Below are 15,312 nucleotides of genomic sequence, written 5' to 3' on the forward strand. Positions count from 1 at the left end.
TTTCTAGTCGTTATTTGCCAAGTGGGTCCCCCAAATATTATGATTCGGATATTGCTATTTGAGTTAATGAACTCCATTACTACCGATTATAGATTTCGTTTGGCTATTTGTTACAACTGTGATTGCATTGATGAGATTTTTCCATTTCATCAAATATTTACTATTTTTCTTCGTTCTCTTTTTGACAAAGGCGGTGCACAAGTTTAATTTAAAGTTTCAAATTCAACAATTAAAAAAAAAAAAAAAAAAAAATCAAGGCTATCTTGTTGGTCTCCAAGATCATATTTTTTTGGTCTTTCAAGATTCAAGTGCTACTAGTATTCATCATCACAAGATGAGATGGGCATACTTCCGACCTAATTGCGTGGTTGTTGGTTGAATTGGCTTCACCTTCTCTCGAAGTTAGTGTTGGGTCAAACCTATCTTCCCATCATCCATGTTCTCTGTCAAATGACTCATCTTTCCCCTCAGTTTCACCTTTTATTTATGAGGCTACATACAAGCAGGATGGACAATTGAAATTTCCAAGATTTTTAACCGTTTCAGTAGAAAACAAAATCCGCTAAATGACCAATATAGCCTTGGAAAACAAGTGCATATATAGGATAGATTTTTTGTGTTTATATACATATGTCAAGCCTCTCTATAACAGCATTGTTGGGTCCGTATTTTTGGCTGTTATAGAGAATTGCTGTTATATACCTATAACAGCATTTGCCATTTAAATAATAATTAGCTGTTATAGGCAAAAAAGATGCATAAAATTTGTAAAAAAATAATAATTTTTTTATTTTTCAATGTTGTAAAAAATAACAATTTTTTAAAATTTTAAATCTCAAAAACATGAATGATTCACTAACTAAACATTAAAGAAAGTTAATACAATTTCAATGAATTCATAACTGAATGTATAAAGTTTTAAGCTCTAAGGCACACATTTTAAATCTACAGTACTTGAAAATTAAATTCCTTCAAGATTGATGGGAGTAATTTATTGTAGCTTGTTTCGTAAAATCCAATCTCTAGTGGTGATATAAAGCTTGAATTTACGAAGATATGCATCTAAACTTTGAGCAAACGGGTATCCAATTTCCCTTGAAGGGAATCTAAGAGTTGAACCGTTGAATCTTCTAACCCAGTCAAGTAACAATAGGTTGAGGTTCCTTGTCAGCACTTTCATTGTCGTCTTCGGCTTCCATATTCTCTAGCTTGTTCTTCAACTCCAATGGCATGAGCAATAATCTCTTCATCTGTGAAAGCTTCAATGAGAGGAAGTGTTGCATCAAACTCCACATATGTATTCATATGTAATATTCTATCATAAATATAGTATATTAAGGTATCAAATTAAATATTTGGTCAAAATCTATACTAGTTATTATGGGTAATCATAGATATTCTATTTTTATAAAGATGGTTAATAATTATATTACCAAATAAGCATATAACTGTTATATGGGGGGTGATTTTACAAAGAGCTTACTGTTATAAAGTTGGTTGTTGCTGTTATAGGTAAAATGTTGTTATAGAGAAGTAAAATATAACATAAAAAAATCGGTTCCGAAAAATCTTAGGCCCCCACATTACTGGAGAAGTCTTTGCTATACGCGGATCTTATAGAGAGAATCTTTCGTATTAACTTTTGAATACCCTGAACAAATGCAAAAGGTTAGCTCAAGTGGTCTAGGGTGTTCAAAATTGTCTCAATCATCCTAGGTTCGATTCTCAGGGGTAACATTATTTTTTATATTTAGCTTTTGTTGTTTTTTCCAAACCCCCTAAGTGAAAATCCTAGATCCGCCACTAGATATAATAGACTTTCTCACCTTGTGATGGTGCAAATAGTATTGAGTATTGTAAGCCGTAAGTGTTATCTTAAATTGACATCGTTCTCTTAGCTTCGACCTTTTTTTATTTCCTCGCATACTTAATAGGAGAACAAGAAAGTAATAATACATGGGCAACAGTTGTCATGAGGATACTCGATAATTAACGGTTAAAAGTTACATGTAACGTTTAATTTTGGAAGCTTACTAATTTATCATGGTTAAGTTATAAGTTAAGATGAGAACATAACGTATAATGATCATCAAATGTTGTTAGTAGTATTTTTTATTTTTTTTATTTAAGCCATCACCTTTAGGTTGTGAGCCTAAGGTGTGGCGGGTTTGGCTTGGACCCCTACCATGTTAATTAATAGGTAAGAACTTACAATGATTAGGGGGACATGGGAACCTTGCCTCTAATCTACAAAAAGAGATTGACAAGCAATCTAAGGAAAGGAAGAAGCCTATACAAGTTCCTTTCCATGATACTAAGAAATATCAACTAACAAAAAAATTACATTTTTCATATCTCCTCCTAAAAGTAGGAACTTGCCCTTTGTCAAGTTGTAACAATCCCTTTACCTCTCTTGGTATCTATTGAAGAGATTGATAGAAGGTTTTGTTACTACTTGTAGTAGCTAGTTTAGCCATAAAATCGACTTTGTTAACTTCTCTGTAACAGTGAGATATGCAATGATTAGTGCCATTCAACAACTTGGTGGTACTCCTCACACGGTGTTTAAGCTTGAGATTGTTGGTATCCTTGTTGTTCAACATATTTGCAATGATCATGCTGTCCAGTTCCACATGTACGTTCATATAACCATTTTGCTTGCACCATTTTACACCAAATCTGATAGCCATTGCTTCTGCTTGGTTACTGCTGCTGCACTGCACTGGGATGGTGAATGCCACAATGAAATCACCATACTCATTCCTTACCACTCCCCCTATTCCATCTTTTTCAGTGTTTTTGTAATAACTACCATCAATGTTAAGTTTAAACACATTAGTAACAGGCTAGTTCCATCTGACCATGAGAGTTCTCAAAACTGGGCTAAGATTTTCTGCATAACTGCACATACTAACCCAACTTTCATCAATTGGAATGTTTGGTAAGCATCATGAATTACAGCTTTCATATTCCAAATGCATTTAGTGATCATTCTATACATCTGGAATCTGCTATGCCTTCCAAATTTCTTAACATACCAATGATAGGGGTAGCTTGTAAGATGAGTTTGTGAACTCTATTTTTGGCCTTTTTATTCCACCAGTAATTCAGTAAGCCCCTTATAGGTATGTGCTGATGATTTATTCCAAGAGAAGCTCCCATTTGCCTTCCATATGTATTCAGCAACCTTCCCTTCTACAAACACATATTGAATAGTTTCATTTTTTGGAACATAGCAGCAAACACAATCAACAGCTTCCTGATTGTCAATCCATGTCATTACTTCTTTGAATGGTATTTTTCCAAAAAAATAGTCTCCACTAATTGAAAGACTATTTAAAAGTAATAAATTTGTGCCATAATTTGTTGACAACAGTATTAACTTGTCTATGATTCCTGATCAGTTGCCAAGTAGAGCTATTTGAATACAAACCATCTTCAGATAAAGTCCAGACTACATAGTCATCAACATCTTCTTGTCCCAATTCAATAGAAAGAATATATAAAGTCATCTGACTAGGTAGAGTATTGTATAATTTCTGAGCAGTCCACCTGTTATTACCTATGAAATTTTTCACTTTAGCTTTGGCATTGTTGCTATTGATGAAACTTGAATAAGTTTGTGCAAGAGGTCCTTTTTCATTCCAATTATCCCACGAGAAGTTGCACTCACCAAATGTGATCTTCCAATGTATGTATTGTTCACATTTGTCTCTGGCCTTCAACAAGAATTTCCAGACCTGAGAATTGCCTGCTACCCATTTCTTACCAATTGCGTTCATTCTTAGACAGTACTTTTCTTTTAAAAAATCAGTCCATATTTAATCTTTTGATCTAAATTGCCACCGTCTTTTAACTGTGAGGGTACTAGAAATGTCCTCCATGCTTCTGATGTTAATCCCAGCTTCATTCTTAGGGAAACAAAATTTTATCCCAAGAACTCCAATGGTATTTGTTCTTTCCATCAGCATTACCCCAGAAAAAGTTAGCAATATGCTTTTCCATGAGCTCTAGAGTTCCCTTAGGAGGGTTTATGGCAGATAGAATGTAGATAGGCAAAGATTGAATCACACTCTTGATCAGACCCTGTCTGCCACCACAAGACAACATATTTCCTTGCCAAGCATTTAATCTTTTTACAATTTTAGAGACCATACCATCAAAGTAGGAAATCCACTTTTTACCAATGTAAATAGGACAACCAAGGTAAGTAAAAGGGAAACTTTTATCAAGAAAACCAGTACAGACCCTCAGCCTATTGATTCTATATGCATAAGTCTTAGGACCAGTCAAAAAACAGCTTTTATCCTTGTTAACCATCTTACTAGAGACTCTTTCATATTTCCTAATTTGTTTCATTATGAGCTCAATAGACCTAGAATTTCCACTACTAAAAATTACTATGTCATCAGCATATGCAAGATGTGTAATTTAAAGGCCATATCTATGCATAGAGAAGGGGATAAAATTAGGGTTGTTAAGCAGATTATTTAGTGATCTGGACAGAACTTCAGCAGCTATAATGAAGAGGGAAGGGGATAGGGGATCACCTTGTTTGAGTCCTTGAGATGAAGTGAAAAAACCATGTCTAGTCCCATTTATGATGATAGAATACCACACATTAGAGATGCTTCTCTAAATGAGGTCTATCCATTCTTCACTAAAACCAAATTTATTTAACACCTTGTTCAAAAAGGATCAAGAAAGCCTATCATAGGCTTTGGCCATATCAAGTTTTAGAACAACATTTCCACTAGTATTATCTTTTGAAATACCATGGACTATCTCTTGTGTGAGCATCACATTATATGTGATACTCCAACCATAGACAAAACCACTTTGGTTCTCAGTGATGATATGATTTAATAAAGGATTAAGCTTATTAGTCATAATTTTAGAAATGATTTTATTTGAATAATTATTTAGGCTAATAGGTCTTAAATCAGCAAAGTTTGAAAGAATCTACTTTAGGAATCAATACAAGGCATGTGTGAGAGTAAAACTTTGTTAAGTTTCTACCTTTAAAGAAATCTTGGACAAAATTAATAATATCAATTTTGATAATGGACCAGCAGGATTGAAAAAAATTACCATTGAAACTGATACTGCCTGCGCAGAATCACAACTAAATGCGAAGATGACGTCTTGATTTCTTCTTCCTCTGGGAATTTTGTCAACATATTATTCTCCTCTGTTGTAATGATCTGAGGGATACAATTAAGTATCCTGCTATCAGTTTCAGTATGATTAAGGTTGGATTGTTTCTTGTAGAAGTTGATAGCAACTTTTGCAATGTTGCCATCTCTTTGTACCCATCTTCCTATGATGTTTCTAATTCTTTGAATCTGCAGCCTCCTTCTTTTTATTCTCAGAACACTGTGAAAATATTTGGTGTTTTTATCACCATCTTTAAACCATTATAACTGTGTTTTCTGTCTTAGCATGGAATTACAGGTTCAACCACCTAGCATAATCAGCATACCCTTTGTTAAGATCCTCCCTTCCCTGCTCAGTGTTATTTCTGATGTCTAGCTCCTCTAGGATCTCCATTTTAGCTTCTCAGTCTTGAACTTGAATCTAGATATCTCCAATATTCTGTTTAGACCATTGACTTAGAGTCTTACTTAGCCTTTTTAATTTAGTCTGGAGAATCCACATAGGATTGCCTCTGATCTCCTTAATCCAAGAAGCTTGAATAGTCACAAAAAAAGTTGTTTGCTCAACCTAAAAGTTCAGGAACTTAAAGTATTTAATATGGTTCAGTTGGTCATTGTGGCACTTGATAAGCAAGGGTCTGTGGTCAGAACTAGTTCTTGACAGATGTTTGATAATGTTACTTTGAAACTTTTGAGCGTAATCATCATTTATTAAGATCCTATCCAATCTCATCCACACCCTTTTACTTAGCCTCCAGTAGTTACATCATGTGAACTTTGGTCCTGTAAAACCAATGTCACTAAGTCCACAAGTGTCCATACAATTAATGAAGTCCATACTTGTACTCATTCTATGAGGAAGACTACCCAACTTCTCTTGTGAATCCATGATCACATTGAAATCCCCTCTCATACACCATGGGCCAGTAATCTGATTGCTAGTATCCAAAATGCTATCCCAAAGTTCTTTCCTCTCTCCTGGAGTACACTTGGCATATACAGTAGTAATAAAAATTCCATTGTCATTGACATTGTCTCTGAGTTTAAGAGTTATTTGTTGATCAGTGTTAGTAATAATCTCTGTAAAGTTAGCATTTTTCCAGAAGCACCATATCATCATTACCATTGGCTATACAATGGTGGAATCCAAAATATCTCATGTAACCATTTATCTTGCTCCTATCTATGAAGGGTTAATATGTAGAATAAAATCCACTCTATTGATGTGTGCAAGATTTTTGAGTCTGTAATACGATTTCTTAGACCTAACCCCCCTAATGTTCCAAATGATTGCACTAATCATGGATTGAGGGAGGTGGGTTACTTCGTCGGTGATCTGTCCCCCTTTTTTAAGGACTTTGACCTTTGTTTTGTTGATTTTCCTCTTTTCTTATTTTTGCTTTTGCCTCTAGAGTCGGTGGAAATGATTTTTCCTTGACTTTGTGTAGTGTCATGTAATCTGTCCCCTCTTTTTTTTTTTTTTTTTTTTTTTGTTCTACAATCAATAGAATCTCATAAAGAGTTTGCATTCTTCCAAATTTCCTACTCATCCTTCTCCCTCTCACATCACTGTTGATAAAGTTTGTGTTATTTGAGGCCTCCTGTTTCTTAGAGTTGTATTTGGTTTTGGATTCCATGGAATTATATTCCACATCTTTTCATTCATAGTTGAGTTCCACATATAGCTCTATGGATTTGGCATCCCTCAACTCAGATGGAAGGCTAGGTGAATGTGTTTCTCCTTCCTCAATATCCTCTTTATCAGAGTTGTTCTTGATGATCATCTCATTGCTTTGAATAGTATCACTTACATGAGTTCACTTCAATCTGATTATTCTGTTTGAGATTCTCAAGCTGAAGTTCCTCTATACCAAGAAGCTAATGTTTGGACACATCATCTTTTTTGCTAGTAACTTGTTCAGCACTGTTAAGCTTCTTGTTTGATTGATGTTTTCCTTTCCCTTTTTCATTCATATGTTCCTTTGTCTGGTGTTCTTTATTTTTAGTATCCTCCTTGTGCTCTTTAAGGGTTTGTTCCACCATGCTCATTGAAAGGAATGTTTTTGTTCTTTTTTCTTCTTTTTGTTATTTCTCCAGGAATCACTGTCTTGGAGATAATTTTATTCTTCTTTTTTGGGGTTTTCTTTGGACTCTTCTTTTTCTTCTTAGAATTAAATACACTAAGATTCTCATTCTGGTTCAACAACTCAGGGGGGTTGATTTCCTTTTCTTTGCCAGCATCACCCTGTCCCTTCTTAACCTCCTCTTTGTTAGTATTATCCTTTTGCTTCTCTATGTTACCATTGACAACTTGCTTAGTACCGTTATCTTTTTTTTTCTTCTAGTAGGATCAATACCTAAAGCACCATCTTTGTCATTAATAATCCCAGGTTTTACATGATCCTTTCTATAATTTAATCTTTCAAGAATTCTACAATCATCCGTGTTGTGTTTCAATTTCTTGCAGTATTTGCAATATTTTGGGACCCCTTCATATTAAATTTTTTGATAAAATCCTTTTAGAGGTGAATCTTCATATTCCATGCCTATCCAGATTTGATCAAGTTGGGGTTTTCTCAAATCCATTTCCACTCTAATTTTGGCCATACTAGGCCTAGTTCGACCAGTTGTAGCATCATCTAATGTAAGAGGAGTTCCAATAGGATTCACTATTTGTTTCAAATAATGCAATGTATGAAGATGGAAAGGCAAACTTGGTAAAAGAATCCAGGCGAGAGCATATGGAAGATCTTCCTCCGGCTTGAATTCCGGTGATCACTTCTGTAACCAAATTTGCATACCATCTATCTCCATCACTTTTCTATACTAGATATTCTTGAAATCATCTTAATTTGTAAAATCAATAAAGATATTGTAGTTGTCAAAGACTCCAATTTTAGCAATCCACTTTGTGGTGACCAATTCTTTAAATTGTGACTTAATTTTGTCAATTTGTGGGCGTGCTTTTAGGAATCGACCCACCAAAGTGTATCTACATTCAGCTGCCATGATTCCATAGTATTCTAGACCTTTTAAGATGATAGCATACTCCATTATGTAGAGTTTGTTTCGCAATCACTCGTTCCCTTTCATGACGAACAGGAGCTTGGACTGATGTAGAAGGATCTGTAATTTTGCTTGCGTAAGTGCTTAATCATCGAATTCCGCCGTGGGCTGAGTCGCCCCATCGAGAGGGAGGAGTTCCTTCATTGGACGCTCCGGAAGAGAGCCTCCGGCACCTCCATGAAGGTGGCGCGTAATTACACTTGCGGAAAAGAGCCGTTATTGACCGTTGTTGAAGAGAGAGAATAGAGAGAATTTTTTATATATTTTCCACAGAAGACTACCTTAAAACGAACGGTTTTCCTAAATTTTGTTTTTAGTAGTATTAATTGTGAATACATAAACGTATTTATTGGGTTGATATAAATATTGAGTATGTGTACGTTATTATCCTAGATCCTCATGTATACTTATTTTGAATTGTGGCATTTTGGTCATTAAGTTATTTCATTTAGAATATTTTATTGGGTCTCAGAAGAGTTCTGTGAGAAATAAAAGAAGATGAGGCTACAAAATTCAGCTTGTCTGCTTGTTTAATTTGAACCCCTTTTGTATTTTGTCTTTTGGAGTCATCTCCCTAGCTATTTCATAAAAACGTGTGGCAGCCATTATAATTAGTTGACAACCTCCATAATTACGTCCCAATCATGCCAATCTTTTACGTTGTTATTGAAGCAAGTTGTTTGATATCAATTGGAACATATATATTGTTTTGTTTATGCGGTTGATAAGAAGAAAGTAAAGAATAACATCGCAAATACCTGATTTACACATCACCATTTGGGTCATTCGCGCTATTATAATGCCTATAAACAGTGGCGGAGGCGGATTTAAATGAGGGGGTTGAAAATATAAAAAAAAAACATGTCTGAAAAGCCTAAGGGGGTTCAACATCTACGATATATACATAAAAAATAATTTTAACCTTGTAAAAACGGTGTTTTTTTTTTTAAAGGGGGTTCGGATGAACCCCCTCGGCATTATGTGGCTCCGCCACTGCCTATAAATTTATAAGTGTATCTATTCAAAACAATTTCAGAGGCGTCTGACATTTTATATAGCTGAACAACCATTTTTGCCTAAACTTCAACCATATGTGGCTGCCTGAAGTTCATGCACATATGACTGAAGTTGAGTCATTTTTACCTAAACTTCAAGCGGAAATGCTTGAACTTCAAATATTTTTATCTGAACTTCAGCCATCGCATGTCTTTAAGTTGTTTCAAAATGAATACGGAAAAGGGTCAAATATACCCCTGTACTATCGGAAAAGGGCCAAAAATACCTCTCATTATACTTTGGGGTCAAATATACCCCTGTCGTTATACTTTGGGGCCAAATATACCCCTCATCCATTAAAGTTATCCAAGGTGTACATCCGATCCTACGCGGGGCATACACACGTTAAAGTGGATGCGCGTGACATCTACCACAACCCACAACCCATTTACCCTTACCCTCCTTCCACCACTTTTCTTTCTCCTCCACCGCCATTGCTACCATTACCGTCACCATGACGCCTCTTCAAATTTCAAGCAGCCACCTCAAACAGGGCCTCAGGGATGATGGATGAGAAAGCTGAGGCCAGAATTGTGGTCGTGTACTGAACCTTTTCTTCTTGTATGAATTAATGATCGTCTCATGTAACCGGTGCAAGAAAAAAGGAAAGCAGCCTTAGTGGAATAAATGAAATGTTTTTTATGTTACATATCATCTTTTTTGTTATGGAATTTTCTTGCGGAAAGAAGGTGTTGAGGTGGCATCTTGCGCGTAAGCGTCCACTCCCCATCGAATGTGTGGCGTACGTAGAATCGGATGTTCGCGGCGACAACTTTAATGGATAGGGGTATATTTGGGCTCGAAAATATAATATACGGGGTATATTTGTGCGAAAGTATATATTTATATTTGGCCCTTTTCCGATAGTACAGGGGTATATTTGGCCCTTTACATGCAATATTTTTTAAAAAAAGATACATATTAAATAGCAATGTTTAAATAAGGTACCAGTAAAATTTTATCATAGATCCTAATAAAGCTTGACAAGTCAGTTTTTCCTTTTCTACTCAAAAATGAAAAAGAAAACGAAATATAAAGCCACACACACTAGTCCATATCGTACGATTTCATTCATGAATCATTTGCCAACCCCAACCCCCAACCCCTCTCTGAATTGTCCTTTCCATAACTTAAGCCAAGAACCGTTGAAGATAACGACAATTTAATAGTAATTAAATGAAGCATGAGGTTGGAAGAAAAGAGTGGATCTTATTTTCTTTGACAAGAAATTGGAAAAGAAAGAAAGTTGAGTTGGTGTTGTAATCCTCCTCCCAAGAAGGATATTTAACTTTAATTGTTGACAATGGAGGTGACGAAAAGAAAGAGAGAATACACCAAAAAACAAGTAAGAAATGTGAAAGAGAGTTCTGGAATTGGCATCACGAAATAATTTGTCATTGTTTTTGGTCCCACGAGAAAGAGTCGGCTATAAATATCCTTCCTCCCTAATTAGTAATCCTAATTAGTTCACGAGAAATTTGTCTTTGGTTGATATACCAAGCACGCGTGGAAGTTTATAATCGCTCTGTTATTTTGTATGACGCTATTTTGATTATTAGTTGAGTCTAAAAAATAATATTAATATCTTTCTGAATTTGAAAAAAGTTTAACTTAAACTTTCTACTATTTTATTTTCAATGAATTTTTATGTAGCTGCATAAATATTATTTATATTTGAAATTATAAATTTCAAATGTCTTATAGTGACACACAAATGTTAAATCATATTTAGCACTATAAAGGTTTAAAAGAAAATATTTTTTCTTAAACTGCATTTGCTCAATCAAACTACATTATTTTATGTATATATATATTTTTAAGAAATTTAGATCAATGTTTAATTTGAACTCTTTCTAGATTTGAAGATTAACGACTTTAGAAGGTAGTTCAAGTAAGTAAGCTGTGGATTTTACGTGAAGAAATATGTAAAAAAAAAAAAAAAAAAAAAAAAAAAAATCATAATTAAAAGAAATTTATCTTTGTACTTAGAAAAAAGGAGTAAATCTATCCCCTAAACTTTTCATGTACCTTGTCTTCATTAGGGCAAGAAATATAATTGAACGAAGGGCTAATATCGAAGATAAATTTGTTTGAAAAGTATGATGCAGATTAATTATAAATTATATTTAAAGTAAAAGGATAAATTTGACCAGAGTATCAAATTCATACGTACATACATACTTACATATATACCTACGATCTATAATCCTATTCTTTTATGATTCATGCACACATAATATTTGATGATCATGATGAGTTTAAATCAACTGCAACTATATACTTTTCTCCCACCCAACTCCTTCAAAAACTTGGTTTTTACTCCCTCGCTTTATGAAGACAACCTTTCTTTTTCTATACTTTATTCTTGTTTACACCTTTTCAAATTTTCTTTCTTGTTTGATTTTCGTTTCAATTACACGAACTTTTCCTTATATGCCGGCAAAAATATAATTTGCCTTGTAACGTTAGATGGTGGAGAATGATGAGAAACATATGTGTTTGTAGCATCTCATAGAAATCTCGTTTAGATGGTAGCGTAAGCGTATAATAGTTATGTGGGTGAAAACAAACAAACAAGTCCTCATGTAAAAGCTCAAGTGGTCAAAAGATTACAAATTGAATCTCAATGCACATGCCGATATCCCAATCAATTATGTCCTTTCTACACCCTACTTTTAACTATGTTAAAAAAAAGACACACTTAAAAGAGAATGAAATCCCTTTTATTTCACTAATCATTTATTATTTTATTGAGTAATAAATGTACAAAACTAACAAAGTCAGTGATGGAAAACTTTTTTATTGTACGTGACATTAATAGCTTATTTGCGTTGATTATTTTGGAGCGGAACGGAAAAAAGGTGAAATACGACAAGTGTCCTTCGTGATTTTGAAAGAGTAAGGTTTGGTTGATGAAATAGGCTTTGAAATTTGACACAATTACGTACCCGTGAAAGGGTCAGAAAAAATGCATGCACGAATTTATTTTCTGAAAATTAAAAGTATTCACCGCTCCCCATTCTTTCACATTTAATTATCATATTTACTAAATATCTTGCTTAAAATACTGATCATTCTAGTATATCAAGAAAAAAAAATTGATCAAATTTAAATTTACTATGCAAGAACTATGATTTGTGCACCATTAATTTTCATCTCTGTATAAAGTTTGATTCAAACGAATTATTACTATGAATATATCTATGATGGAAAGATGAAGAGACGAGTAAATTAAAGAAAGTTCCTTTATTTATTGAAAATTGGTGAAAATAGATTAATGTGATCAAAGAGTAAGGAATTAATAAGGATAAATAAGTTTTTTTTTTTTTAAATTAATATTTTCTTAAAGGATACTTGCTCAGTTACTCTGTCCCAAAATAAGTGTCACTTTAGAAACAATTTGTCCGAAAATAAGTGTTGCTTTACGAATTTAAGACAAAAAATAGTAATTATTTCTTTTTAATAATGCTTAATCCTTAAGAAACATCTAAATAAATATGGATAACTTAGTAAACTATACCTTGTATTTATTATTTTCTTAATGGACGTGAAATAAAAAAAATGAACTTATTTTGGGACGGAGTAAGTATCTAAAAACCTTGTAAATGGCAATTACGGAAATACATATTTTCTTTCTCCAAGGCCCAAAGCTGATATGTTAAGCAAATCATCATTTCCAACCAGTATGGTGAAGACATAACAAACTTTACTCCCGCGGTCTAAAAAGAATGTTCACTTAGCCATTTGCACACTTTTTAAAAAAAATACTAACCTCTAGATAAAATAGGTAATTTGACTAAAATGTCCCCTAATTAAATAAGTATTAGAATTTGGTTACTTAACACTTAATAAGGATAAATTTGGAAAGTAAAATTAATTCTTTTTTGATTTGGTAAGTAGACACTCTTTTTGAATTAGAAAATAAAAGTTAAGTGGATACTCTTTTTAAAGAGGAAGTAATTTTTAGTTGAGATAACTCTTTATGTAGCCACTCCTCCATTTTCCTTGATCTAAATACACACTTTTTCTAGATCCAAACCATTTCGTCATATTTTCTAGAGTCTCTCTTTCTCTCTCTTATTGCATTTAATCCTTTTTGGACTTCATTTGAATCATTATTTGGTCTAACTTGTTGAAGTAGCACCATCCTCATTCCTACCTCCATAGGTCTACCCACTATTTATGCCTTTCCTCAAACCAAAAGCAATTTTCAAACCAATCCTCCAACATAGTTTGCAAATGGGATAAACTTAATCTTTGCACTTAATTATTCACCTATTCATTATCGTCTCTGTTTTCAATCCTTTTCACCAAATTAAAGGAAATTGCTTCAAGGAAAACCCTACCAATCATAAAAGCAAGGAGTAAAAAAGAAAGGAAAAAAAGGACTTTTAGGTACAATAATTTCAACACCTTTGACATAGATGAGAAACCTACTATATATATAAAAGAATCTTTGGTACAAAATCCATCAACTTAAGGAGAAGCAATCAAATGAAAATATGAATCTAGATTTGGAGAGGATGGAAGTGGAACAACTACTATATTAGCTTATCTTAATTCGTCAAATGGTACCAAAAAAAGATAATAGTATACTAATCAATAATCTTATCCAATCTTTGAAGGATTAATCAGTTAATGGAGGTGCTTCACAAGTTAGATAATGGAGTATTAGTATTGATAAGCACCATCCATTGGACAGCTCAAATGAATTATTACCTAAAAACAACCATTAACCCTTGCTTTGCGTTTGCTTTATAGGTGTGCTAGTGTTGTAGCAGGTGGATGATCACATCTTAATTTCAGTCTCTCTCTTAATTTTCTTTCCCCCCTTTACTTTTTCTTATTTTGACTAAGATGATAAAGCAATGTTTCGTTGTGACAATAAATAGGAGGTATGATTACACGCATACGAAACTTTTTATTTTTTATAATTATGTTCTTTCTGATCCAAATCAGAGCAGGAAAACAAACAAAACAAAGTTTATTTGATTTCTTCTGAAGGAAAAGGAAAGAGATATATAAATGATTAGAACCATGTAGAAATTACTGGGATTCAAGACAAAACGTATGACCGTAATCACACGTCGTGTTAAATGAAGTTGTCGGGTCCAATATATAAGAAGAATTAAAGGGAAAATAACTATTGTCGGGTCCAATATATAAGAAGAATTAAAGGGAAAATAACTACATAAACTGGCTGTATATTATGAAGGATATAAAAGAAAGAGGAGTTGTGGAAATCTTTTAATAATAAAAATGTCGGGGGAAGAAGCTAGGTGGGGGTGTTTAATAATCATATAAACCATGAAATGGGAAGTATTTGTGTCATCTTTTCTGAGGTGATACACATATAGACGAATTTAAGGTTTTAAGATTTGGATTTCGTTTGAAATTTTATCTCAATCTGTTTAATTTATTACAGAATTCAATTTTCCATTCCTATTATTTAGTAAATACACTGGGGCTATCGTACCTTATGTCATGGAATGTCATCCGACACCACTTAATCGATCGGAAAACTTTAACAAACTATATATGTGTGTATATTTGAAAAAAAGTGAATATTTGTATATTTATATTTATATTATAAATAAATGACACTAGTTAGCAGAGAAGGCTCCGTGGCTTTAGCTAGCTAGTGTTCAAATCTCCTAAATGATTTTACGCTATTATTTAATTTTTTTCCAAGCGTCCCGTCTCTTTGTCCGTCTTCTAAATAGTAGGAGATTGTGAGTGAGGGTCGTCTTCCCTACAAACGATTATTCAAGCAAACTTAAAACAACTCTAATATTAAAAAAATTATTCATGCTTCTGATCTGTAATTTGTTGATTTATTCTCTTGATTAAATATTGACACCGATTTGAAATTTTTTGCATAGGTCAGACCAAGCACAATAATGGAAGTCATAAAAGAAGCTAGGAGCTAGCAGGATAAATAATTAAAGTCATGGCCCATTTTTCACCTTCTCCTTTCAATGAGGTAATAAGGTAAAATCAGATGTGATGTCGGTCTTCTTTGTATTTTGCTGAA

General features: G+C 33.5%; 1 protein-coding gene across 1 annotated transcript; it reads right to left on the minus strand.

The window, feature by feature from the left end:
* Positions 1–2,420: 2,420 nt before the first annotated feature.
* On the minus strand, positions 2,421–3,280 carry LOC132053868 (uncharacterized). Its single transcript, XM_059445964.1, has 2 exons — positions 3,101–3,280; positions 2,421–2,846 (listed from the first exon to the last, which is right to left on the minus strand). Exons 1-2 carry the CDS (start codon positions 3,278–3,280, stop codon positions 2,421–2,423), a joined length of 606 nt encoding a protein of 201 aa, XP_059301947.1.
* Positions 3,281–15,312: the final 12,032 nt, after the last annotated feature.

Source organism: Lycium ferocissimum, chromosome 4 (assembly GCF_029784015.1).
Source record: "Lycium ferocissimum isolate CSIRO_LF1 chromosome 4, AGI_CSIRO_Lferr_CH_V1, whole genome shotgun sequence".
Lineage (NCBI taxonomy): Eukaryota > Viridiplantae > Streptophyta > Magnoliopsida > Solanales > Solanaceae > Lycium > Lycium ferocissimum.

Excerpts from the sequence above, each read along its gene's own strand:
- LOC132053868 (XM_059445964.1), bottom strand. The coding sequence starts at position 3,280 with ATGACATGGATTGACAATCAGGAAGCTGTTGATTGTGTTTGCTGCTAT. Across the intron at positions 2,847-3,100 it reads AGGGGCTTACTGAATTACTG|CCTGTTACTAATGTGTTTAA; the intron begins GTGGAATAAAAA and ends AGATGGAACTAG.